At 43.3% G+C, this 27,273-nt stretch overlaps 2 protein-coding genes across 6 annotated transcripts in view; one reads left to right on the top strand and one right to left on the bottom strand.

Annotated features, from left to right (window-relative positions):
• Nucleotides 1–27,273, bottom strand: part of thrb (thyroid hormone receptor beta) — a 236,974-nt gene that overhangs the window by 35,479 nt on the left and 174,222 nt on the right. The window contains exon 9 of one of the 3 annotated variants that reach the window (XM_073024557.1): nucleotides 25,643–26,992. The exons of the other annotated variants lie outside the window; for them this stretch is intronic. Within the exon in view, the coding sequence (XP_072880658.1) occupies nucleotides 26,982–26,992 (11 nt within the window). The 3' untranslated portion in view covers nucleotides 25,643–26,981. Of the gene's footprint in view, nucleotides 1–25,642; nucleotides 26,993–27,273 lie in introns of those variants that run through there. 3 annotated transcript variants of the gene reach the window in all.
• nr1d2a (nuclear receptor subfamily 1, group D, member 2a) lies at nucleotides 4,696–25,659 on the top strand. Of its 3 annotated transcripts, none has more exons than XM_073024546.1 (8): nucleotides 4,696–4,946; nucleotides 7,922–8,194; nucleotides 16,144–16,232; nucleotides 17,704–17,848; nucleotides 17,981–18,525; nucleotides 20,251–20,436; nucleotides 21,392–21,602; nucleotides 24,403–25,659. In XM_073024546.1, the coding sequence occupies exons 1-8, from the start codon at nucleotides 4,847–4,849 to the stop codon at nucleotides 24,597–24,599; spliced, it is 1,746 nt and encodes a 581-aa protein (XP_072880647.1). In that variant the 5' UTR covers nucleotides 4,696–4,846; the 3' UTR covers nucleotides 24,600–25,659. The 3 variants fall into 3 exon arrangements, with proteins under 3 accessions (XP_072880647.1, XP_072880648.1, XP_072880649.1); XM_073024547.1 differs by having other exon boundaries at nucleotides 4,759–4,950; XM_073024548.1 differs by lacking the exon at nucleotides 7,922–8,194 and having other exon boundaries at nucleotides 4,759–4,950.

Genomic DNA, 27,273 nt, shown 5'->3' with positions numbered 1-27,273 from the left:
CTACATTTGTGTGTGATGGTATTCCTGAGTCTCCCTCTGGGACTCGTATAACCAACAGTAGCAAAAACCAATTGCAAGCTACTGACACGATGAAAGAAGGCCTGAACACCACCAGAGATAGAGGACATTCACTGCTCCCCTAAATGCCAGTGGTTAATGGGCAGTAAGTACTAGGCATAAACAAAAGGCATATAAAGATAATATGGAGAGCAAGAGTTGTAAGGAGTCTTTGACAGTGAGTCTGGAGGGTGTGGAATCAGTTCAGATGAGTGGTGAGTGAAGTTATTCACACTGGTTCAGGAATCTGATGGCCATAGGGTAATAACTGTTCCTGAACCTGGCAATGTGAGACCTACGCTTCTGTACCTCCTGCCTGATGGATGTTAGTAAGAAGGGGGCACGGCCTGGGAAAACAATCCCAGCCTAAGCAACTACTCTTTAGAATTCAAGCCCTCCAGTTCAATCCACACCCACATGACTCTTTCCTGCAGTCTCTCTAGTTTAATCACATCCTCCCTATAGTATGGTGACCCAAACCACACACAACTTCCAGATGTGGCCTGACCAACCACTTGTAGTGTTGCAGCAGAATGCATAACTCTTTTGATGGATAGAGTGGAGGAGCTCAACAAAGTGGTCCCCCAGTTTATGACAGGTCTCACCAATACAGCGGAGACCGCATCAGGAGCATGAGATACAATAGACGACCCCAGCAAATTCACAGGTGAAGTGTTGTGTCACTTGGAAGGATCCTGCAGTCTCTCTAGATTAATCACTTCCTTCCTACAGTACAGTGACCCAAACCAAGCACAATATTCCAGGTGCAGTCTCACCAACTTCTTGTACTGTTGTAGCAGAATGTGCAACTCTTGTACTGTACTCAGTGCCCTGTCCCAAGAAAGCATGTCATAAACTTCACCATCTCATCTACCTGTGCCGCAGGTTGGAGATCTATATTCTTGCATCCACAGGTCTGTGTTCTACAACAATCCTCAGGGCCCAGCCATTTACTGTATATGTCCTGCCATGGTTACATTTCCCAAACCACATCACTGATGTCATCCACAAACTTACAAATTTAATGTAAATTTAAAATATATATATATATATTTCTTATTGCAATTTATAATTTTCTTTATTACTATGAATTGCAAAGTACTGCTGTCACAAAACAACAGATGTCATGACATATGCCAGTGATTCAACCTGATTCTGATTCACTAATTATATCACTTTTATTAACGATTTGGATGAGAATGAGCAACAGGAGTTCAAGCATTGATTCCCTACAGCACACCACTGGCCACAGAAGAAACACAATTCTCTCTGTAACCATGTGGATTTCCTCTGGGAGCTCTGGTTTCCTCTCACATTCCAAAGCCCTGGGGTTAATTGGTCACACGGGTGTAATTGGGTTGAAAGGGCCTGTCACTGTGCAGTATCTATAAGTAAATAAATAGGTTTGATACAGTTGACAACCAAGTGTACTATGACCATCAAGGGAAAATAGGGCTGCACTTGGCAGGATTTGAGCCTATGCTTGACATGCTGAAGGCAGTGGAGGAAGGTGGTTGAGTAGCTTCATGGCTGACAGTATTAGTTTTATTGTGGAGCTATGATGCATTTCCCAGCTGCTGAGAGCTGCTCTAAACCAGCGGCGGCCCTGTAGCGATGTGGCTTCAATTCCCGCTGCCGCCTGTAAGGAGTTTGTACATTCTCCCCAAGACCGCGGGGGCTTCCTCCCACAGTCCAAAGACACATGGGTCAGCGTCAGTAAGTTGTGGGCATGCTATGTTGGTGCTGGAAGCATGGCTACACTTGCAGGCTGCCACCTGCGCATCCTCGGGCCTTGCTGGTTGTTAATGCAATCAACACATCTCACTGTAGGTTTCAAAGTTTCAATGTAAATGTGACAAATAAAACTAATCATTTTTCTTAATAGGCATGTCTTGGTGAGGGTGTTGGTTAAGGGTGACAATAGTAAACAATTTCACTAATTCATTTACACTAGTGATTCATATCCAGGAATATAAAATATTGCTGGTTTCAAAGCCTGTGTGCATATTGTTTTAACGTTGGTGAAATGCTGTCACCAAAGTTCAAAGTAAATTTATTGTCAATGTTTGAATATGTCATCAATAACAACCCTGAGATTAATTTTCTTGCGAGCCTTCACAGTAGAGCAGAGAAATACAGCAGAATCAGATTCAGGTTTGACATCACCGACATCTGTCGTGGAAGCTGTTTTGTGGCAGCAGTGCATTGCAATATATAATAATAAAATCTATAGTAGCAGTAGTAGTCTCTCGAAGTCCGAGGAAGACGGATGTGTTGCACAGTCAATGTCTGTGGACACGCATATGAGTTCTGAGGCGCAGATACAGTTGCAGATGGGGCAAGGAGCACGGCCTGTTGGGGCAGGAGCAGACGCCTTCCTGTGTCTTTCTTGACTCGCCTTGAGGCGCTGCATGCACCAGTTGGCTTGGAAGCTGTTTGCTGCCTTGGAGCATAGATTGTGCCACTTGGACCGATCAGCAGCAGTGTGTTCAAGATTGCGGGGCTGGAGTTTGGCCCACTTAAGGTTTGACTTGAGGTTGTCAAGATTGCGGGGCTAGAGTTTGGCCCACTTAAGGTTTGACTTGAGGTTGTCCTTGTACCTCTTCCTATAAATTACAATAAATATACATTGTATACAAGAAAATTTAAACTAAATAAATGGTGCGAAAAGAGAATATAGTGAGACTGTGCTCATGGGTTGATTGTCCATTCAGAAATAGGATGGCAGAAGGGAAGAAGCTGTTCCTGAAATGTCGAGCGTATGTCTTCAGGCTCCTGTACCTCCTCCTTGATGTTAGCAATGAGAAGGGAGAGGGACATAGCCTCAAGATTTGGGGGAGTAGATTTAAGATGGAGATGAGGAGGAACTACTTTTCCCAGAGGGTGGTGAATCTGTGGAATTCCTTGCCCAATGCAGACAAGATTGGATAGATTTTTGCATAGCAGGGGAATTAAGGGTTATGGGGAAAAGGCAGGTAAGTGGAGGTGAGTCCATGGCCAGATCAGCCATGATCTTATTGAATGGTGGAGCAGGCTCGACAGGCCAGATGGCCGACTCCTGCTCCTATTTCTTATGTTCTTATGTCCTGGGTGATGGGGATTCTTAATGATGGATGCCACCTTTTTGAGGCATTGCCTTTTGAAGGTGTCCTCGATGGAGGATTGAGCCCATGATGGAGCAGGCTGAATGTATAACAGCCCCACCGTAGCAGACGGTGATACAGCCAGTTAGAACGCTCTCTATGGTACATCTGTAGAAATTTGTAAATGTCTTCAGTGACACACCAAATCTCCTCAAACTTATGAAGTACAGCCACAGTCATGCCATCTTTGTAATTGCATCAATATGTTGGGCCCAGGATAGATCCTCAGAGATGCTGACATGCAGTTACCTGAAAGTATTCACCCTTTCCACGGCTGATCCCTCGATTTCCCCTTCCTGAAGTCCACAATCAATTCCTGGGTCTTATTGATGTTGAGTGTAAGGTTGTTGCTGGAACATGACTCAACCAGTTGATCTATCTCACTCCTATACACCTATCAATGAAAAACTACACACAAAGACTGACAACCAAAGTGCCTGCAAATACAAAAAAGATAATTAATTAACTAATACTGAGAAATGAGTTGCAGAGTCCTGAGAAGTATGGCTATCAGAGAGAGAGAGGGGACATATTGCAGAACAAGAAGTCTGGATTGTGTAGAAATAAGAAAGTGCAGACTTTTTGCAGAATAATTTAGGGTTGTGAAGATATAATGTGCAGAGATGATGCAGTAAAGTAGCGGATATGGCTTCATTTATCTCAGGTAAAGCCCTCCCAACCATTGAGTGCACCAACATGAAACACTGTCGCAGGAAAGCAGCATCCAACATCAGGGACCCCCACCACCCAGGGCAAGCTCTCTTCTCACTTCATCAGGACCCACAGCACCAGTTATCACCCCTCAACCATCAAGCTCTTGAACCAAATAGGATAATTTCACTCAACTTCACTTACCCAACACTGAACTGGACTCTTCATCTCATGATCTTGATATTTATTATTATTATTTCTGTTTCTTCAAAGTTCAAAGTAAATTTACTATCTAAGTTTATACATACATGTCTTCATATACAACTCTATTGGTTTTCTTGCAGGCATACTTAATAAATCTATAGAATAATAACTATAACATAATCAATGAAAGACCACATCTTTCTGTATTTGCACAGTTTGTTGTCTTTGTATACTGGTTGTCTTTCAATTATTCTATTATGGTTCTTGGATTTATTCAGTATACCTGCAAGTGCAGTAAAGGAACCTCAGGGTTGTATATGGTGACATAGATGTACTTTGATAGTGCATTCACTTTGAACTTCAGAAAGTGCAAACATAAATTAGAACAAATTTGTGTTGTGAAGAAATAAAATGTAGAATTAATGCAGAGCAGTAAGTTTGGGTTGTGGGGAAATAGAATGTGGAAGGATAATGGAGAACCATACCTTTGGGTCATGAAGGAAGACATAATGCAGAATATTCGCGGGCGGTGAGGGAAGTGACCTGGGAGAGTTTTCTTTGCTAACAGGAGCGCAGTTCGCCGTGAACTCCGTGTTGGGGAAGTGTGTCACTGGGGCAGAGGGAGGGAGGAGCCGGCATTAAACAACTGGGTCACATGCAAAACCCGAGCGAGCAGCCATCGCTTCCCCGTGAGAGAGGGAGCGGGCACGGCGGCGCTAGACCTGCCCGTACGAGGGGGAGGTGTCTGCGAGGTGGGGGAAACCCCCTCCCGTCCCGCAATAATATCCTTCATGTGGAAGGAAGCGTTTCTTAAGGATTTCCCCTCGATGCGCACACACGCACAACAAAAGGATATCCTCTGCACTCGTGAGAATGGATTGCAGCAGGAACGTAGGTAATGTGATTTGTGTTTGTTTGCATTTATTTCTACGAACGTAAAACCAAAAGAGGAAAAAGTTCCATCTCCTCTCGCGTTTGTCGACTCGATTCTGAATTTCCATTAGCATTTTTATTTTACAAAATCGCATCTAAAAATATTTGCTGCGGTGTAAAGACAGACCGGCATCTCCTGATTTCTGAACCTTTTGAGCATTTCCTCGTCATTGCTTTCTTTTGCATTATTTTATTTTGCCATTTATTGATTTTTAAAATATATCTTTGTACTGTACTGGCTGCTGCACAACATTTCACGATGTGTAAATTAGCAATAGTAAACTCGGTCCTGATAACTTGTTAGCTGTTAATCTGGACGCCGTATGATGTTAAAAAAAATAATTTGTAATTATTTAAGAAGCCGGTTTGTGAAAGGAGTGTTTATTTCGCCGCGCAGTGGCGGGGGTGGGTGGGTTCGCATGGCGCTCCCGCCCCTCGCTCGGCTGCAGCGCACGGCTCCTCACGCGGACCTGCCCCCGTGGCCCACGTGCGCCCTTGTGTTTACGCGGCGACGGCGCGAACTGCCATTGGCCAAGCGGGGGGCGGGGCGGGGCAGCTCGTGGCTCTGCGCCGGCGAGTGGGCGGTTGGAAAATGGAAGGTCCCCTGGAGCTCGCGGCTGCCACACGTGACCGGCGAGGTTGGCGCGGAGGCCGGGTGACCCAGTTCTGGGCTCGGAGCGGGGAGGGCGAGGCTGCGGCTTCCAGTAGCAGCGCACTCCGCCTCCAGTGCCAGTAGAGCCAAAACAAAAACAAAAAAAAAAGACATCTGCACTGTGTGATGAATGCATTGCAGCAAAAATATAATGCATTGCAGACTTTCAACTATGCATTGTAGCTGTGACTTTGAAACATGCATTACTGCAAAACGTGTTGCAGACTTTGAAATATGCATTGCAGCAAAATATGCATTGCGGCAGAAATATAACGCACGGGCGACTGAAATATGCATTCCTGCAAAATATGAGGTATCCCTGTAAAAAAATAAATATACTGCTGGAAAATATATGTTGGCCTAGCCACCAAAATTGCTTGTTGCCCGCTTCCTGTACTGATGTGACCTGGAGCAATGAAGGTGCCGCAGTTTGCGGCAATGTCCAATGGTAAAGTAATGTGGAGACACGGGGAGACTGCGGATTCTGGAAAAGTGGGGCAACGCCGGGTGGTGGCGAAACTCGGCGGCAATGGGCAACCAACTTTTCCAGCCGAGACCCTTCATCAGAACTGTTGTCCATTTCCCTTCGCAGATGCTGCCTAACCTGCCGAGTTCCTCCAGCATTTTTGTGTGCTGCTCCTGTTAAATAATATCAAACTTCTACGTATTTTGGTTGAACTCTGCTCGCCAGTTTAATGTCCCATGGTTTAATCCAGCGGCCATTTACCACTGACTGGAACAGCAGCATTCTGAATAATTTCTACGCCCCACTTGTCTAAATTTCAGCAAAATCAGACCAGACAGTTTTTATTTTAATGGGTAATATCATGAACTAAATTCTCATGGTGTCATTCCTGTATTTAACATAGAACATAGAAGAGTTCAGCACTGGACAGGCCATTTCATCCACAATATTGGCCAATCTTAATGCCAGTTTATGTGAAATTTCCTTGTCTTGTGTATCCATATCTCTCTATTTTCTTGGTTTTCATGTGCCTGTCTTAAAAACCTTTTAAACTGCACCAAACTGCCTGCTTCCAGTATTAGCCTGGTAACCCATTCCTGGTACTGTGTAAAAACCTTGGTGGCAAGGTAGAGGTTAGCACAGCGCTTTACAGTACCAGCAGCCCAGGTTCGATTCCCATGCTGTCTCTAAGGAGTGTGTATGTTCTCCCTGTGACCACGTGGATTTCCTCCGGGTGCTCCAGTTTCCTCCCGCACTACGGGTTAGTAGGTTAATTGGTCATTGTAAATTGTCCCGTGATTAGACGGGGTTTAAATTGGGGATTGATGTGGCTTGAAAGGCTGGAAGGGCCTATTCCACACTATATCTCAGTAAGTAAGTTAAATTAACGATTCCCTCTCTAACCTCAAAACGTGTCCTGGGGTGTTTGACATTTCTACCCTGGAGAAAGATTCTGACTGTCCACCCTTGTGCCTGTGTTGATTTTTGAAACCCTCTGTCAGGTTTCCCCCCAGCCTCCGACGCTCTAAGCCAGCGCTTTGTTCCCAACCATTTTGATGCCCTGAACCAGTACATTAAGCAAGGGGTCTGTGGACCCCAGGCTGGGATCCCCTGAGAGGGGAACAACCCGATTTTGTCCAATCTCTCCTTAATAGCTGATGGGCGCTAATCCAGGCAGTGTCCCCTTCTACCCCGTAGTCTCCACACCCGAGGGGGACCAGAAGGCATTTAATGTACTTTTGCATATGAGAATAAACTCAATTTCAACTTTGCTTATTCTTCAATTTATCTAAAAGCCTTTTAAACTCTACCAAACTGCCTGTTTCTACGACTACCACTAGTAGCCCATTCCTGGCACCAACCTGTGTGTGTTTTCTAAAAAAAAATCTTGCCCTCACATTGCCTTTCAACTCCCCACACCTCCCCCAACCTTAAAAGCATGTCCTGTGGGTGTTTGACGTTTCTACTCTGGGGGAAAGGTTCTGTCTGTTTACACAAAGTGTTGGATGAATTCAGAAGGTCAGGCAACATCTATGGAATGATCAACTGTTCTAGTTAGTTATACCACCCCTGTTACCCCTGTCACTGTTAAACACTTAAAACCACGTTTTATAATGCTGTCTACATTGTAAATACATATTGGTATTTGTGTACATTTTATGCACATTTTATTCTATATCTAACTTCATGTAATTTTAAAAAGTAATTATTGAATGTTTTTTTGTTGCATGTTGCACCAACACAGCACAGCAAATTCCTAAACGTAAATAAATGGTGAATAAATTTGATCCTTGATTATACTTTGTTTGAATGCAGGTGGTGTTATTACCTACATCAGTTCGAGCTCTAGCTGCAGCCCCGTCTCCTATCAGAGTGATGGTTCTGAGAACAGTTTGCAGCCAACCTCGGCTCCAGTTCCCTCACCACCTAACAGCTTTGTTTCTGATAACCGTGTTCACCTCAGTGATGTGCTTTCTGAAAACTGCCCGCTGAAACTAGGAAGCTCCAACACTGCTCAGCTTCTGTGTTCCGCCAAAGGGGATGGATCAACCTCGGGTCCCGTGAACAAAAGTACCAGTAACATCACCAGTAAGTTTATACAAAAGTTAGATCATAAGACGTAGCAGAATTAGGCCATTCCACCCATCATGTCGGCCCTGCTATTCCATCATAGCTGATTTATTATCCCTCTCAACCCCATTCTCCTTCCTTGTAACTTTTGACACCCTGACTAATCAAAAACCTTTCGACCTCCACTTTAAGTATATTCAATGACTTACACTCCACATCCATCCATGGCAATGAATTCCACAAATAAGACACAAAACGCTGGAGGAATTCAACAGGTCAAGCAGCATCTATGGAAAAGAGTACGGTCAATGTTTTGGGCCAAGACTCTTCATCAGGACTGGAGAAAAAAGAAATTATGAGTCCGTGTAAGAAGGTGGGGGTTGAGAGGAAGAAACACAAGGTGATAGGTGAAACTGGTGGGGGTGGGGGGTTTGTGAATTAAAGAGCTGGGAAGTTGATTGATGAAAGAGATACAGGGCTGGAGAAGAGGGAGTCTGATAGGAGAGGACAGAAGACCATGGAAGAAAGAAAAGGAGGAAGAGGAGCACCAGAGGGAGATGATGGGCAGGTAGGGAGATGAGGTGAGAGATGGGAATGGTGAAGGAGAGGTGGGGGGGGGGGGGTATTACCAGCAGTTTGAGAAATTACTGCTCATGTCATGGAGTTGGGGGCTACCCAGACGGAATATAAGGTGGTGTTCCTCCAACCTGAGTGTGGCCTCATCACGGCATTAGAGACCATGGGCTGACATGTTGGAAGGGGAAATGGAGTTAAGATGGGCGGCTACTGGAAGATCCCACTTTTACTGGTGGTCAGAGGATAGGTACTTGGCAAAGCGGTCTTCCAGTCTACACTGGGTCTCATTGATACACAAGAGCACCAGGTACAGTAGATGACCCCAACAGAGTTACAGGCAAAGTGTTGCCTCACCTGCAAGGACTGTTTGGGGCCCTGAATGGTATTGAGGGAAGAGATGTAGGGGCAGGTGTTACACTTGTATCACTGGCAAGGATAAGTGCCAGGAGGGATGAATGGACAAGGGAGTCATGTAGGGAGCAATCACTGCGGAAAGCAGAAAGCTGGAGGGACGAAAGGGTGTGCTTGGTGGTGAGATCCTGTTGGAGATGGCGAAAGTTAACAGAGAATTACGTGCTGGAGGCAGCGGCCTGCTGGGTGGTAGGTGAGGACAAGAGGAACTCTGTCCCTGGTGCGGTGGTAGGAGGATGGGGTGAGGGCAGACGTGTGAAATGGAAGAGATGGGGTTGAGGGCAGCATTGATAGCGGAGGAAGGGAAGCCTCTTGAAGAAGGAGGACATTTCCTTAGTTCTGGAATGACAAGCTTCATCCTCAGAACAGAATTCCACAAACTGACACCCTTTGGCTAAAGGAATTCCTCCTCGTTTCTGTTCTAAATGGATGCCCATCTAACCTGAGGCTATGCCCTCTGGTCCTAGACTCTCCCACAATAGGAAACATCCTCCCTGCATTCATTCTGCCTAGCCTTTCAATATTTGATAGGTTGCAATGAGATACCCCCCCCCAACATTCTTACAAACCCCTGCAAGTATAGCCCTAGAGCCATCAAATGCTCCTCATATGTTACCACTTTAATACCCGGCATCATTCTCATGAACCTTGTCTAGAACTTCTCCAATGACAGCACATCTTTTCTAAGATAAGGGGCTCTAAGCTGCTCTCAATATTCCCAAGTGCAGTTTGATCAGTTCCTTAAAATCTCAGCATCACATTCTTGCTTTTACGCTCTATTCCTCTTGAATATTGTATTTGACTCCCTTTCCACTGACTCAACCTGAAAGTTAACCTTTAGGGAATCCTGCACAAGGACTCCCTAGTCCCTTTGCATCTCTGGTTTAAAAAAAAAATATATTTCTCCCCATTTAGGAAATAGTCTATGTCCTTATTCCTTCTACGAAACTGCATGTCCATACACTTCCCTACACTATCTACCAATCTTCCTTAAGTCTTTCTGCGGACTCTGCTACCTCAACACTACCTGCCCCTCCACCTATCTTCGTATCGTCTTCAATCTTGGCCACAAAGCCATCAATTCTGTCATCCAGATCATTGACATATAATGTGAAATCAAGTGATCCTGATGCCGACTTCTGCTGAACACCACTTGTCACTGACAGCCAAACAGAATAGTCCCCCTTTATTCCCACTCTTTGCCTCTGCCAGTCTTCTATCCGTACTAGTATCTTTTCTGTAATACAATGGCACTTGTTAAGTAGCCTCCTGTGTGGCCTCTTATCAGAGGACTTCGGAAAATCTAAGAAAAAATGACATCCGACTCTCCTTTGTCTATCCTGCCTGTTATTTCCTCAAAAACAGTCCAACAGATTTAGAGTCATTAAACACTACAGCTCAGAAATAGGCCCTTTGGCCTATCTAGTCCATGCTGAACCATTAATCTGCCTAGACCTGTTAACCTGGACCCGGTCATAGCCTTCCATACCCTTCCCATCCATGTACCCATCCAAATTTCACTCCAATGTTGAAATCGGCCCTGAATCCACCACTTGCACTGACAGCCCTTTCTGCACTTCCACCACTGAGTGAAGAAATTTCCCCTCATATTCACCCTTAACCTGTGAACTCTAGCTGTAGTCTCACTCGACCTCAGTGGAAAAGGACTGTTTGCATTTACCCTGTCTATGTTGTTGTTGTTGAGTTGTCGTTGACTGGTGGCGACCCTATGGATAGTGTGGTTGTCCAAGGTACAGAAGTAGTTTGCCAGGGCTTCCATATGCGCAGGTACCTCGACTGCCCGGGTTGGGACCCAGCTGGATTCAAACTCCAGAGTATCTGCCTTGAAGTCCAGTGCTGATGCCACTACACCATCAGCCTGTCCAATGCTATCTATACCCCTCATAATTTTGTATACCTCAATCTTCTATTTTCTAAGGAATAAAATCCTAACCTATTCAACCTTTCCCTGTAACTCTGAAGCTTAAGTTCCAGCAAAATCCTTGTAAATTTTCTGTGCACTCTTTCAATCTTTCTTACATCATTCCTGTAGGTAGGAGACCAGGACTGATACAATAGTCCAAATCAGGCCAGTCAGAGAGGCAACCATCTACAACCACTCTCCGGTTTCTTCTGCAAAGCCAGTGTCTAATCCAGTTTACCTCCTCATCTTGAATGCCAGGTGACTGAATGTTCTGACCAGCATCCCATGTGGGACCTTGTCAAAGACCTTGCTAAAGTCCATGTGGACAACACCCACTGCCTAGCCTCCGTTAACCTTCCTGGTAACTTCCTCAATAAGCTGTAAGATTGGTTAGACATGACTTACCATGCACAAAGCTATATTGACTTCCTCTAATCAGTCCCTGTCTATCCAAATACTTGTATATCTGTTCCTGCAGAGTACTTTCCAATAACTTGCCCACTGCTGATGTCTCTGGAAAACCAAGGTTCCCTAAACCAGTTATCTTTTATTTGTGACAGGAACAGACAAGCACTGTACTTTCAAAATTTCACTTCTTAAGTCCTCCCACTTTGTACACCTTTGCCATAAAACAGCCTGTCCCAGTCCACACTTGCCAGATCCTTTTTGATACCATCAAAATTGGGCTTTCTCCAATTTAGAATCTCAACCCGAGGACCAGAACTATTTTCCATAATTACCCTGAAACAAATGGCATTATAAGATCATGAAATATAGGAGCAGAATTAGGCCATTTGGCCCATTGAGTCTGCTCTGCCATTTTTTCTCAACTCAATATCCTACCTTCTCTCTGTATCCCTTCATGCCCTGACCAATCAAAAACCTTATCAACCTCTGCCTTAAATATACATACAGACTTAAACCTCCACAGTTGCCTGTGGCAACAAATTCCATAGATTCACCACTCTATGGCTAAAGAAATTCCTTCTCATCTCCATTCTAAAAGGACAGTCCTTTATTCTGAGGCTGTGTCCCTTAGTCTTGGACTCTCCCACCATAGGGAACATCCTGTCGACATCCACTCTATCAAGGTCTTGCACCATTTAATAGGCTTCAATTAGGTCACTCCTCATTCTTCTGAAATCCAATGAATACAGGCCCAGAGCCATCAAATGCTCTTCATTTAACAAGCTGTTCAAACCTGGAATCATTTTCATGAACCTCCTTTGAACCATATCTAGTTTCAGCACATTCTTCCTAAGATAAGGGACTCAAAACCACTCACAATACTCCAAGTGAGGCCTCACTAGTGCTTTATGAAGTCTCAACATTACATCCCTGCTCTTGTATTCTAGTCCTCTTGAAATGAATGTTAACACTGCATTTGCCTTACTCACCATAGACTTAATCTGTAAATTAACCTTCAGGGAATCATGTACAAGGACTCCCAAGTCTCTTTGTACCTCAGTTTTTTTTTGTATTTTCTCTCTTTTTAGAAAATAGTCAACCCTTTCCTACCAAAGTGCATGACCATACACTTACCAACGCTGTATTCCATCTGCCACTTCTATGCCTGTTCTCCTAATCTAAGTCCTTCTGTAGCCTCTCTACTTCCTCTCTTCTAGCCTCTCTACCTGCTCCTCCAACTATCTTTGTAGCATCTGCAAAGCCATTAATTCCATCTTCCACATCACTTACATATAATTTAACTAGTTGGAGTGTTCCCCCAGACAAACTTGAGTGACCTGCCCTGTCTCATTCCCTGATAGGAGATGTAGTCTCACACTCTGTCTAGTTCATACTTTTATGTTATGATTAAGGAAATTTTCCTGAACATAGATGACAAACTCTCATCCAAGCCTTTTAGAGTATGGGAGTCCCAGTCAATAAATGGAAAGTTAAAATCACCTGCAATCACAACCGTATGTTTCTTGGAACAATCTGCAACCTCTGTACAAGTTTGCTCCTGTAAATCCTGTGGATTGTTGGGAGGTCTGTAATATCCCTTTGATGTGGTCATACCTTCCTTATTCCTCAGTTCTACCCATAAAGCTTCACTAGAGCAGTTCTCCAGTCTGTCCTAACTGAGCACTGCCGTGACATTTTCCCTGATCAGTAATTTCACCCCTTCTCTTTTAATCCCTTCCGCTCTGTTTTGTCTAAAACCCTGGAATATTGAGCTGTTAGTCCTGCCTCTCCTGCAACCAAGTTTCACTAATGGCTGCAATGTCATAATTCCACTTGCTGATCCATGCCCTAAACTGATCTGCCTTTGCTATAATATTCCTTGCGTTGAAATGTATGCAACTCAGAACATTTAGTCCCACCATGTTTGACCTTTCGATTAACACACACAAAATGCTGGTGGAACACAGCAGGCCAGGCAGCATCTGTAAGGAGAAGCACTGTCGATGTTTCGGGCCGAGACCCTTCATCAGGACTCACCCCGTCAGGGTCTCGGCCCGAAACATCAACAGTGCTTCTCCTTATAGATGCTGCCTGGCCTGCTGTGTTCCACCAGCATTCTGTGTGTGTTGTTTGAATTTCCAGTATCTGCAGATTTCCTCGTGTTTGACCTTTCGATTACTGACTTTGTATGTAGGGTTAGCAACATCTTTCTCTACAACCACTCCATTATCTGTACTGGCGCTCTGGTTCCCATTCCCCCTACAACTCTAGTTTAAATCTCACTGTGCAACATTAGCAAATCCCCAGTTCAGGTACAAAACATGCCTTTTATACACGTCCCACTTTCCCTGGAAGGGAGTCCAATGATCCAAAAATCTGAAGCCCTTCCTCTTGCAACAGCTCCTTAGCCACACGTTCAACTGTTTGATCTTTCCACTTCTGGCCTGGCAAGATTTGTCCAGCAAAATTTCCCATTATAGAAATCATGCTGACTTTGGCCAACTTTTATCATGTGCCTCCAGGTACCCCAAAATCTCATCCTTAAAAATGGACTCCCAACTACTGAGGTCAGGCTAACTGGCTTATAATTTCCTTTTTTCTTCCTCCCTCCCTTCTTGAAGAGTGGAGTGGCATTTGTAATTTTCCAGTCTGCCGGAACCATTCCAGAATCTAGTGATTCTTGAAAGATCATTACTAATGTCTCCACAATCTCTTCAGTCTCCACTTTCAGAACCCTGGGGCGTATTTAATCTGGTCAAGGAGACTTACTTACCTTCAGACGTTTCAACTTCCCAAGCATCTTCTTAGTAATCCAACTATACCTACCACTCCACTGTGAAGACTGATTCAAAATGCTTATTTAAGTTCGTCTGCCATTTCTTTGTCCCCCATTACTACCTCACCAGCATCATTTTCCAGCAGTCCGATATCTACTCTTTCATTCTGGAAGAAAAGCTGTATCCTTTTTTTGTTATTGGACAGCTTATCGTCATAGTTCATCTTTTCTCTCCTTATGGCTTTTTTTAGTGGCCTTCTGTTGGTTTTTAAAAGCTTCCTAATCATCACACTTCTCCCTATTTTTGCTAAATTATGCAGTCTCTCTGTTGGTTTTACATTGTCCTTAACAGTGTTGCGGAGCAGAGCGATTTTGGGATCCAAGTTTATAACTCCATGAAAGTGGCTACACAGGTGGTTAAGAAGGCTTGGGGAATGCTTGCTTTTATTAGTCGAGGCATTAAGTTTAAAAATCAGGAGGTTATGTTGCAGCTTTTATAAAACTCTGGTTAGGCCACAGCTGGAGTACTGTGTACAGTTCTGGTCGTCCCCCTGTAGGAGGGATGTTGAGGCTTCAGAGAGGGTGCAGAAGAAGTTTACCAGGAAGCTGTCTGGTTTAGAGGGCACCTGCTATCAGGAGAAGTTGGATAAACTTGGGTTGTTCTCTCTAGAGCACTGGAGGCTGAGGGGAAATCTGATAGAGGCTTACAAGATTATGACAGGCATAGACGGAGAGTATCTGTTTCCTTGGATTGAAATGTCTAATACCAGAGGGCATGGATTGAAGGTGAGAGGGGGTAGGTTCAAGGGGGATGTGAGGGGTAATTTTTTTACTCAGACTGGTAGATGCCTGGAATGCGCTGCCTGCTACAGTGACAAATGAATTGGAGACTTTTAAGAAGTGTTTGGATAGGCACATGGATGTAAGGAAGATGGAGGGATACGGACATGGTGTAGGCAGGAGGGATTAGGGTTTGGGTTTTAGCTGGTTTGGCACAACATTGTGGGCGAATAGCTTGTTCCTCTCTTGTACTCTGCTATGTTCTAAATGCAGTCTGATCAATTCCTTCAGCATTACATCCTTGCTTTTAAATTGCCTGCCCTATTGGTGCGGTCTTTCATTGATTCTATTATGGTTATTGGATTTATTGAGTATGCCCACAAGAAAATGAATCTCAGGGTTGTACATGTATGTACTTCGATAATAAATTTACTTTGAACTTTGAAATTCTGGTCTTCTTGAAATGAATGCTAACATTGTATTTGTTTTTCATACTGTGAATTCAACCTGCAAGTTAACCTTCATGTTATTTGATTTAAGGGTTACTTTTTCCACTTTTAATAGTTGTACAGTATGAAGGAAGTCCACCATCACTTCAAGAGTGGTAGGTGGTAGAACTGGTACTGCCAGTGGATGAATGGAAATTGGCCAAAGTAGTAGATTCATTTAAGGTGGATAACTACAAACTTGGCTTAGTTTTTGACAAGTTGCAACTCCTGTTTTTGTTTGTAGTTTTTTTGTGAGGGGCGATACAGTAGCGTACCAGCTAGCGCAAAACTTCAGAATGCCATCTGTTAAGAGTGGGGTTTGATTCCTGCCACTGCCTGTAAGGTGTTTGAACATTCTCACCGAGACCACCTGGGATTTCTCTGGGTGTTCTGGTTTCCTCCTGCATTCCAAAGATGTAATCATTGGGCTTATTGAGTTGTGAGCATGCTGTGTTGGCTCCTGAAACATGACGATACTTGCGGGCTGCCCTCCAGTGCATTCCCGGACTCTGTTGGTCATTGACACAAGCAACACATCTCACTGTAAATTTCGAAGTATGTGACAAATAAAGCTGAACTTTATTCTTAATTAATCTTAATTTAGAAATTAATGGGATGGTCCTGCTGTGTCGAGTCTGTGGAGATATGGCATCAGGATTCCACTATGGTGTCCATGCGTGTGAAGGTTGTAAGGTAAGCCGAAGCCAATTGCTGTGAATTTGCGGTACTCTGGGTAATACCCAGATCTTTATTGGGCCAGTAGTGAATCTGCAAAATTAAATAAAGTACTAATCTGAAGGTTTTCATCCCATGTTATTATATCCTGTACCTAATGAAGTGGCCACTGAGTGTATGTTCGTGGTCTTCTGCTGCTGCAGCCCACCCACTTCAGTTTTCGACGTGTTGTGCATTCAGAGATGCTCTTCTGCACGCCACTGTTGTAACGTAGTTATTTAAGTTATTGTTGCCTTCTTGCCCATTCTTTTCTGATCTCTCTTCATTAACAAGGTGTTTTGCCCACAGAACTAACGCTCACTGGATTTTTTTTTTTGCTTCTCATACCATTCTCTGTAAACCCTAGACACTGTTGTTTATGGAAATCATAATGAAGAGATCAGTGGTTTCTGAGAGCTCAAACAACCCCATCTGGCGCTAACAGTCATTACCCAGTCAAAGTCACTACATTACTGCCCCATTCTGATGTTTGGTCTGAGGAACAGCTGAACCTCTTGACCATGTCTGTATGCTTTGATGCATTGAATTGGCAAATTAGATATTTGCATTAACAAGCCCGTGTAATGCTCGTTATTTATTGCTATTTATTTATAACTGCATTCGCACGGTTTGTTTCCAGTTAACAATTCAAAGTTACTGTTCTATAGATTTGCTAAGTATGCCCGTAGAAAAAGAATCTCAGGGTGGCATGTATGTTTCCTGATAATAAATTTTACTTTGAAGCTTGAGCTTTTTGTGTACAGCTGTACTTGATAGTGTGGCCACTAAGTGTATAAAGGCAATGTGTTCATATTTCAAACTCCCAGCTGGCTATGACTTACAATAAAAAGCTTGTAAAATTACCGTAAGACATAGGAGCAGATCTAGGCCATTTGGACCACCAAGTCTGCACTGCCATTCCATCGTGGCTGATTTACTATTTCCCCCCCTCAGACCCATTCTCCTGCTTTCTCATAATCTTTGACACCCGGACTAATCTAGAACCTATCAAGCACTCCTTTCAATATACCCAATGACTCGGCCTCTGCAGCCATCTGTGGCAATGAATTCCAGGGATTTCTCTGCTCTCTAGGTAAATACAGTACTACCAGTCTGTGCATATAAACTAGTCTTTGTATATACAGTACGGCCAAACTCAAACTTGTAGAGTGTGTTTTCTTACTGTGTTTTTCATTGGTTTAGTCTTCCATTGATTCTATTATGGTTGTTGGATTTATTGAGTATGCCTGCAAGAAAATGAATCTCAAGGTTGTATATGGTGGTATATATGCACTTTGATAACTTACTTTGAGTAATGCTGCTTTGGATCCAGAGTAACAATAATTTTGTTCACCTTCTCACTGGTGTACTGAAGTATTTAACAACATTGCTTACTAAAGGATGACAATAAACAACCTTGAAGCTTGCATCTTTGCCTTTGTCATTGCAGGGATTCTTCAGAAGGAGCATCCAACAGAATATTCAGTACAAGAAATGCTTGAAAAATGAGAACTGTGCCATAATGAGGATGAACAGGAACCGGTGCCAACAGTGTCGCTTCAAGAAGTGTCTGGCTGTAGGCATGTCCCGAGATGGTACTGTTACAGTTCAGAAGAACTTTATTATAGAATCAGATCTTACCATATTCCTAACTTGTTGAGAAATGTAGTGATTGAGGCCAAAGCATTGTAGACTCACTTTGAAAGCCGTTGTGTACTGTTTTACAGCTGTTCGGTTTGGGCGCATTCCAAAGCGTGAGAAGCAGCGAATGTTGATTGAAATGCAAAGTGCAATGAAGAACGCGGCAAATGACCAGCTGAGTGGCTACGTGCAGACTGATGCATCGTGTGAGGAGATGTCCTCTCCGTCTCAGACTGGGCTACCTCAGAACACAGAGGCTGAAGTAATTGGTTCCGTGTCAAGAGCCCTCGAGGAGACTTTTTCGAATACCCAGGAGAAGCCGGACATAATGCTGGAAGTTCGGAACACGGAAAACCCTCGGAGAACTGGAGATGACAAGTGGCTGGTTGGACATTCAATAAATGGTGTTGATGAAATCCGTTGTTTCACGAATGGAAATCATGGTACAGTCTGCATCGCAAATAAGATTAATAAGCATGTGGTTTGTCCAAATGGAGGTGCAGAGAGAGTGAGCAGGCAGTGTCATTCTCTCTCCAGCGGATTTACGCAAAAAGTAGTTACAGAAGATGGGTTTGCTCGAACCAGTGACCTAAAGAAACACTCGTGGACTGCTGGGAGGAGAACGCATCTGGTAAATGCCCCGTTGTTACTGAACAAATGGTTGTACTTCAGAGCTCTATACATTACTGCAGAAGTCTTGGGCACAAATAGATAACTAGGGTGACTAAGATTTTTTCACAGTACTGTAGTAATTTACTAGTGCAAAAAATAACCCCAACAAATTTCATGACATATGTGAGTGATGATGCCTGATTCTGATATGGGTCTCTATTGTGGACAGAGAGTGGGAATGGGGCAAGGAGAGGGGAATCATGTTTGGGAAAAGGGGAAGCAAGAGGGACGGGAGCCGGAAGCACCAGAGAGACATTCTGTAATAATCAATAAACCAATTGTTTGGAATCAAATAACCTTGTCTGGTGTCTTAGGGGCTGGGTGTATCCGTGTATCTGGGTGTACCCCCATCCGTGACACCCCTCCTGTGGCGCTCCACTCTTGCCATTCCCAACATCTTTTGTTCCCGTCAGATTAACAGACTCGCTTTCTGCTTCAAATTGACACATACAGTACTGTACAAAAGTTTTGGGCACCCCAGATAAATGAGTGTATAATTCTTGTACAGTACTGTATAGGGGCACTGTGTAGTATAGTTTTGGGCACCCCAGATAAATGAATGTGAGTGTGTATAATTCTTGTACAGTACTGTATAGGGCACCGTGTAGTGTAGTTTTGGGCACCCCAGATAAATGAGTGTGAGTGTATAATTTTTGTACAGCACCGTGTAGTGTAGCGATTAATGCATGCTCTTGGAGCTCAGACTTTACTTCTGGTGCAAAAAAAACTACGAAGAATGTGCAGTGCAGGTTGACAATGAAATGCTGTCTGTCTGTCCATTCTTCCCGTTACTGTGTGTGTTTCCTTTTGGTGCTCCGGTTTCCTCCCACAGTCCAAAGATGTATGTATGGGTTAGTGGGTTAATTGGTCATTGTAAATTGTCCTGTGTGTAGGTGGTTTACTGGGTGGTACGGCTTGTTGGGCTGGAGGGGCCTGTTCAGAACTGTATCTCTATAAATAAAAATAAAGCTATCAATGCTGGTATAATTTCATAATTAAAGCTTAATGTACCATTACTGTCGATGTGGAATGGATCTGTAATTTAATTTAGAGACACGGTGTGGTAACATCTTCCTGGCCCAACACCCAATTTCACCCGTGTGACCAATTAACCTACTAACCTGTACATGTTTGGTCTGTGGGAAGAAACCGGAGCACCTGGAGAACAGACAACACTTTCTACTGTAAGCGGCAAACTGAACCAGGGTCGCTGGCTCTAATAGTGTTACGTTAACTGCACACTACCATGTTATCTAGTTAAAACAACTTCAAGCGTCCTAATTTAAGTTAAAGTTAATTTCTGACCTCACAATCTATCTCATAATGATTTGCAGTTCATTGTCTTCTGCACTGCATGTTCTTGGTGGTTTTTCCACTTTTTTCTGCACTGTTACTGTTTTACCTCAATACACTGTGTAATGATCTGATCTGTATGACTAGTGTGTAAGACAAGGTTTTTACTGTATCAGAATCAGGTTTATTATCACTTGACATATGTTGTAAAATGTGTTGTTTGCCACAGCAGTACAGTGCAATACACAAAATACACAATAGATTACAAGAAGCATTTATGAAAAAGAATTTAAAAAGTAGTGCAAAAAGGGAGCAAAATATGTTAGCATTCTTGGTACGTGTGACAATATAATACCAGATTCAGGTTAATTTTTGGTGATTGTTTCAACAGGTGTGCCCAATGAGTATGTCGCCTTATGTGGATCCTGATAAATCGGAACAGGAAATCTGGGAAGAATTTTCCAGGAGCTTTACACCTGCAGTTAGGGAGGTGGTAGAATTTGCAAAACGTATTCCAGGATTCCAAGATCTGTCACAGCATGACCAAGTTAGTTTGCTGAAGGCTGGAACATTTGAGGTATGTACAACAGATAACGCTCTAATTAAATATTGTGGGTCAGCATTTCCGAGTAGGATTGGGAACTACAGTGATGGAAGAATAATAATCATAGTGATACGAGAACAATCTTGGGAATGAAAGGGTTAATGTATGAGGAGTATTGGATGGCTCTGTGCCTGTACTTGCTGGAGTTTAGTAGAATGAAGGGGCAATTGACTAAAACTTATAAAATATTGAAAGGCTTGGTTGGAGTGATCATAAAGAGGATGTTTCCTATGGTAGGGGAGTCTAGGACCAGAGGGCACAGCCTCAGAATAGAAGGATGTCCCTTAGAACAGATGAGGAGGAATTCCTTTAGCCGGATGGGGATGAATCTGAAATCCATTGCCTCAGGCAGCTGTGGAGGCCAAGTGATTTGGTATATTTAAAGTGAAGTTTGATAGGTTCTTGATTAATAAGGGCGTTAAAGATTATGGGGAGAAGGCAGGAGAATGGGATAATAAATCAGCTGTGGTAGAATGACAGAGCAGACTTGATGGGCTGAATGGTCTAATTCTCCCATGTTTTATGGTCTTATGTATTTGCCTGCCTGTTTGTACTATTTGTCTTTTGTACATTGGTTGTTGGTCTTTCTGTATGTTTTTCATAAATTCCATTGTATTTATTTTTCTGTAAAATGCCTGCAAGACAACGTATCTCAAGGTAGCATCTCGTAACATTTACATATTTTGGTAATAAATTTATTACAGCTTTGGGTGCATTAGTGCTTCTGATACTCAAGAAATAAGAAATGGTGCCAAACTTGGGAAAATCTAGTTTTTCTTGGTCTTCTCTGATGTGAATGATTTATTTATCCTGATGCTGCACTGCTTTTGGTTGGCAGAAGATGACCTCAATATAATTGGCTATAAACTCTATCCGGAATCATTCGGAACAATGTTCTGACAAATGTGCCTATTGTTGTCGTTGGCAGGTGTTAATGGTGCGCTTTGCAGCTCTGTTTGACGTACATGACCGGACAGTCACATTTCTGAGTGGGAAGAGTTACGGGATGGAGGAACTACAGTTAATGGGGGCGGGCGATCTGCTGTTGTCCATGTTTGAGTTCAGTGAAAAGCTGAGTGCCCTGCATCTTGGTGAGGAGGAGATGAGCTTGTTCACAGCAGTTGTCCTGGTGTCTGCTGGTAAGAAGAGTTTTAAAATTGTGTTTATTAACAATCACTATTACCACCTTCATTTGATTGTGTAAATTAAAAAAATCAGAATGTGCATCCAGTTCAGGGCGTGCAGTGAATTAGACCATAAGACATAGGAGCAGAATTAGGCCATTCGACCCATTGAATTTGCTCTGCTTTTCCATCATGGCTGATTTATTTTCCCTCTCAATCCCATTCTTCTGCCTTCTCCCTATTTAACACCCTGACTAATCAAGAACCTATCAACCTCCGCTTCAAATATATCCAATGACCTGACCTCCACAGCCATTTGTCCCAATGAATTCCACAGATTCACCACTCTCTGGCTAAAGAAATTCCTCCTTATCTCTGTTTTAAATAGATGCCCCTCTATTCTTAGGCTGTGCTCTCTGATCCTAGACTCTCGTTTCCTCTCCACATCCCCTCTTTCTCAGCCTTTTAGTACTTGGCAGGTTTCAATAAAATTCTACCTTATCTTTCTAAACTCCAGTGAGTAAAGCCCCAGAGCCAGCTAATGCTCCTCATATGTTAACTCTTTCGTTCCTGGGATCATTCTTGTTCTCATTCTCCGGACACCCTCCATTGTCAGCACACCTTTTCTTAGATAAGCGGTCCAAAACTGCTCTCAGTACTCCATGTGCAGTCTGGTCAGTGCTTTATAAAGCCTCACAGCATGACATCATTGCTTTTGTATTCTAGTTCTGTTGAACTGAAATCGGTGAAAGGTTTATTGTTACAGTAAGAAACTTGACAGGCATACTGATCATACCGAACAATTGATCACAACAGTGCACTGAGACAGAACAAGATAAAGCAGTAACAGTGCAGAATTAAGTGTTACAGTTACAGGAAAAGTGCAGTGAAGGCAGACAAGGTGCAAGGTCATAATGAGGTCGACTGTGAGGTCAAGAGTCCATTTGATATGCTGGGGGTCGAAACTGTCCTTGACCTTGGTGGTACATGCTTTCAGGAGGAGAGAAGAGAAAATGTCTGGGTGGGTGAGGCCCTTGATTATGCCGGCTGTTTTACTGAGGCAGTGAGAAGTGTAGACAGAGCTCATGTAGGGGAGGCTGATTTCCTATGCAACACCCACAAAATGCTGGTGGGTCAGATCAGGCCAGGCAGCATCTATAGAGGGAAATGGTTGCTGCTTCAGGCCGAGACCCTTCATCAGGACTGGAATGGAGCGGGGAGAAGCCAGGTGAGGGAGGGGAGGAATGAAGTGAAAAGCTGGGAGGTGATAGGTGGCACAGGTAAAGGGCTGAAGAAGTAATCTGAGGAAAGTGGGGGGAAAAGGGAAGGAGGAAGGGAACCAGAGGGAGGTGATGGGCAGATGAGAAATGAAGGGGTAGGAGGGGGACCAGCACAGAAAATGGATAAAGAGAGAGAGGAGGGAACAGAAATTACCAGAAGGTGGAGAAATGGATGTTCATGCCATCAGGGTGGAGACTACCCAGACGCAATATGAGGTGTTGCTCTTGGAGTCTGAGTGTGGAGGCTGTGGATTGACTTGTCCACCTCTGCAGGCTTTCCTAAATTGGTTCCTGTGACGTGCTGAACTGTGTCCACAACTCTCTGCAGTTTCTTGCAAGCACGAGCAGAACAGATGATATTTAGGTACCTTCTTGCATAGTGTGGTAAATCATTCTGCATTAAGGCAGTTTTTAGTACCTTGTTTTAGTCATTTACAAACCAAAGTGTAGTCGAACTAACCTTTATGTAGGGAATAGCTGTGAATTTAGCATTACTCATTTGTTTCAAAGATACAGTAACTTTATTGGCCATATACAGTACATCAAATGTCTCCGATAAATGGCTACCCCGATTAACTGATGGCCCAAGTACCGTAGATTCTGGACTACAGAGCGCACCTGATTAAAAGCCGCTGGCTCTAATTTTAGAAATAAAATCAATTTTTTAATTGTAAAGGCCGCACCGCTACTTTTAAATATACATACGTATCGGTAACACAAATTACGTTGCATATACTTTTTTACTGAACAGCACGAACAACATTCCAATATCTCCTAGCGACTGGTAAAAATATATATACTGCAGCCTACCAGGAAAAGTTATTGATTGACTTTAACTTAAAAGCAGCGTTTTCGCTCGGGTCTGACACGCTTGCGTAACGCGATCGGGTCTAATCGGGTCTGATGCGCTCGGGTCTGACGCGCTTGCGTAACGCGATCGGGTCTAATCGGGTCTGACGCGCTTGCGTAACGCGATCGGGTCTAATCGGGTCTGACGCGCTCGGGTCTTGCTTTTCTTCGAGTATTTTCCATGTTGATGAGGGTGAGTACAAATGACTGATTTACAATAATTTAATTGTGAAAGTGCACTTGATTTATCGTACAATTTCATTGGACCTCTGTGAACTACTCATCAATTTTATTGGTCTACTGTTACGAGGCAAAATGTTTACGAGGCGGCATGAAAAAAAACCATGTATTAGCCGCTCTGGATTAAAGGCCGCAGAGTTCAAAGCTGTTCAAAATGTGGGAAAAAAGTAGCGGCTTATAATCCGGAATCTACGGTAGTTGGAATCCTGTTAAGTTAGAGGTTAAAGCAGGGATGTGGAATGAAATGTGAATGCATACATACATACATCAATGCCAGCATGTATTTACAATGTAAACAGCATTACAAAAAGTGGTTTAAAGTGTTTGCAGTGCAGTTATGGGGGTAATCGAGGGGGTGGGAGGTATATCTAGAATGGTTGATCAGATTAACTGCCTAAGAGAGGAAACTTTGAGATTTACTTTTTGTAATTTTAATTTCTCTCCAGATCGATCAGGAATTAAAAATGCTAACTCAGTGGAGCAGTTGCAGGAAACTCTAATTCGTGCGCTCCGAACTTTAATTATGAAAAATCACCCTACTGAATGTTCAGTCTTTACCAAGCTCCTGCTGAAATTATCTGATCTGCGTTCTCTAAACAATATGCATTCGGAAGAATTGTTGGCCTTCGAGATCCACCCTTGAATTTATGAATTGTTTTCTGCATTGGTTTCATATATTTTGTGAATGAGTATACAGTACATTATTTATGTATATAGAAATCTGCATTTTCTCCTGCATTATTTTTCAGCTACTGAAGGAGTAATATAATGAAATAATAAAAGATAGTTATACAAATATTAAAGTATATTTTAAGATTTTAACATGGATGCAATGTGAAAGCATTGGAAATGTATAGATATAATTCTGTGTTTTAAAATTTACTGATCATGATCACTTAGTTAATTTTTTTGCCTCCTTTGTAAATTGATGCTTGGTAATAATGCGAAAAGATTTTTTTTCTTCTCTAAATCTTAAAGCTTTTACAAGTTCCTCTGTGCAGTGCTGTGTCTTTATCAGTAGCATCACAGCTAAGTACACCTGTATGACTTCCTTAATCTAACATTTATTTTTAAATCAGTCTTTTTTTTAAACAGCCTGTAAGTAACTTGTGGAGTTAGATTAGCTATTTATTAGATTAGCTTTATTTGGCACATGTACATCGAAGCATACAGTGAAACGCGGTGTTCTGTGTCAAATCAAATCAGCAAGGATTGTCCTGGGCAGCCTGCAAGTGTTGTCACGCTTCTGGCACCAACGTAGCATGCCAACAACTTACTAACCCTAACCCGTACGTCTTTGGAATGTGAGAGGAAACCGGAGCACCCAGAGGAAACCCAGGCCGTCACGGGGAGAACGTACAAACTTTTTGAAGACTACAGTGGGAATCAAACTCCCTCATCTTACTGCTGGCGCTGTTGAGCGTTGCGCTAACCGAGCCACGCGGGTTTGTGGTCAGTGTCCACCTTCCTTACCGTTGTTTAATTTTCTTTGAAAGTCGACTTGAAACATGAGGAAAATATTGCAACCAGCATGTTTGTGTATCCTGTCCTTGAATGATGCATCTCTGTTAGCTAATGTCGTTAGAATGCAACTGTTACTGTACCTGGGTAGCGTTTTAATATTGTCCTCTGACTCCTGTGAAATGTGCATTTTGTTAAATGATTTCTGAATGTGAATCAGTGCAATAAAGGCAATGCTTGAATTTGTGTTGGTTTTTAAATTCATTTAGAGTGCAGAAGCAAGCCCTTTGGTCCATCTAGGCCTTGCCAAACTTAATTTGCCTAGACCCATCAACCTGTACCTGTACCCAGGCCATATTCCTCCATTCCCTTCCTGTCCATGTAATTATCCAAACTCCTCATAAGCATTGAAATCGAACCCAAGTCAGCACTTCCACTGCCAGCTCGTTCCACGCTCACCTCCCTCTGAGTGGAGAAGTTCTCCTTTAAACTATGAAATCTACTTCCAGTGGAAAAAGTCTGCTTGAGTTGACCCTATGTATTTGTTTGCAGGACTTGGGGAGTGCTGGCTGGTCTAATGGCCACTCTATTGTCTTTGGAAGTGGCGCTGAGTTGCCTGCCTGAGGACGTTGGGATCTTCCTTTTGAGGGTATGTCCACAGCGGCCACTGGAAAGGCTACGCCAGGATTTGGGTCAAGTCGTATATCCAGATCAGAATGGTGTTAGACTTTGAAGTTCAAGGTAAATTTATTATCAAAGTAGGTATATGTCACTGTATACTACCTTGAGATTCATTTTCTTGTAGGCTTTCACAGTAGGACAAAGACAATAGAATCATTGGAAAACTACACACAAACAAGCACTGGCAGCAGGCAATGTTTAAATGAAGGCATTTTGTGCAAATACAAAAGACAAATCCAAACTGCTCAACCTCTCCTCATCGGACGTGCTGTAGTTTGTAGTATGTGTTGAGGATGACACATGTCTGGATGGGACTCTAGGAGTAATGCAATAAACCTAACTCAAAGGTCTAGATGATAGTGTAACTGCTTTTTACACTTGAATGGGGCTTTGTCCAGCAACTTCAATTAAAAATTTCTTTAGAAATCTAGAGTGCTTTCTCTGGTCTACTGCAAGTCTGGGCCAGGGACGAGGTTGGATGTCTGGGGCCAAGGCCTGTAGGTGCCTCTCCTGGGGTTGAAGTCCTGTGTGTATGTCTTTCTGTGTCCCTCTTTGCAACAAGGGTCCCCTATATTGAAGGAGCTCTGGGCAGAGTGTGTTCGGTGAGTGGCAGATAGAGTAAGCTGATTGCAATGGTGACAGACTACATTAATATTTAGCAAGTACATGAACTGCTTGTCTGGCAGGTGCTGAGTTTGAGGGCTGTTGAAGGTGCAGTCACAGAGGCGAATGTCGGATTATTTCACCAAGCTCCCGTGTGTTGGAAAGGCTTTGAGATGGCAGGGGATGAGATGCTCCCTGCAGGATGCTGGCCACCTCCTGGTATCAGACTCTTCATTAGGCTTCTTGTACGATAAGATGCATTCTTGGTCTCACAGTCTACTTAGATGTACTCTAGAATATAGAACAGTACAGCAGAGCATAGGTTATTTAGACCGAAATGTGGTGATCTTTTAACCCATTCTAACACCGTTCTAACCCTCCCCTCCCATATAGCCCTGTATCTTTATATTGTCCACGTGCCTAGCCAAGAACATCTTAGATGTCCCTAGTGCATCTGCCTCTCCCACCACCTGGGTGGGGTGTTCCATGCACCCATCACTCTTTGCGTGTGTGTGGGGGAACGTTCCCCGCACAAACTTTCCTCAATCACCTTAAAATCAAGCACCCACCCT

This window comes from Hemitrygon akajei, chromosome 20 (genome assembly GCF_048418815.1).
Source record: "Hemitrygon akajei chromosome 20, sHemAka1.3, whole genome shotgun sequence".
Taxonomy (NCBI): Eukaryota; Metazoa; Chordata; class Chondrichthyes; order Myliobatiformes; family Dasyatidae; genus Hemitrygon; species Hemitrygon akajei.
The sequence above is the reverse complement of the archived record's forward strand: the minus strand, read 5'-3'. Positions and strand labels throughout refer to the sequence as shown.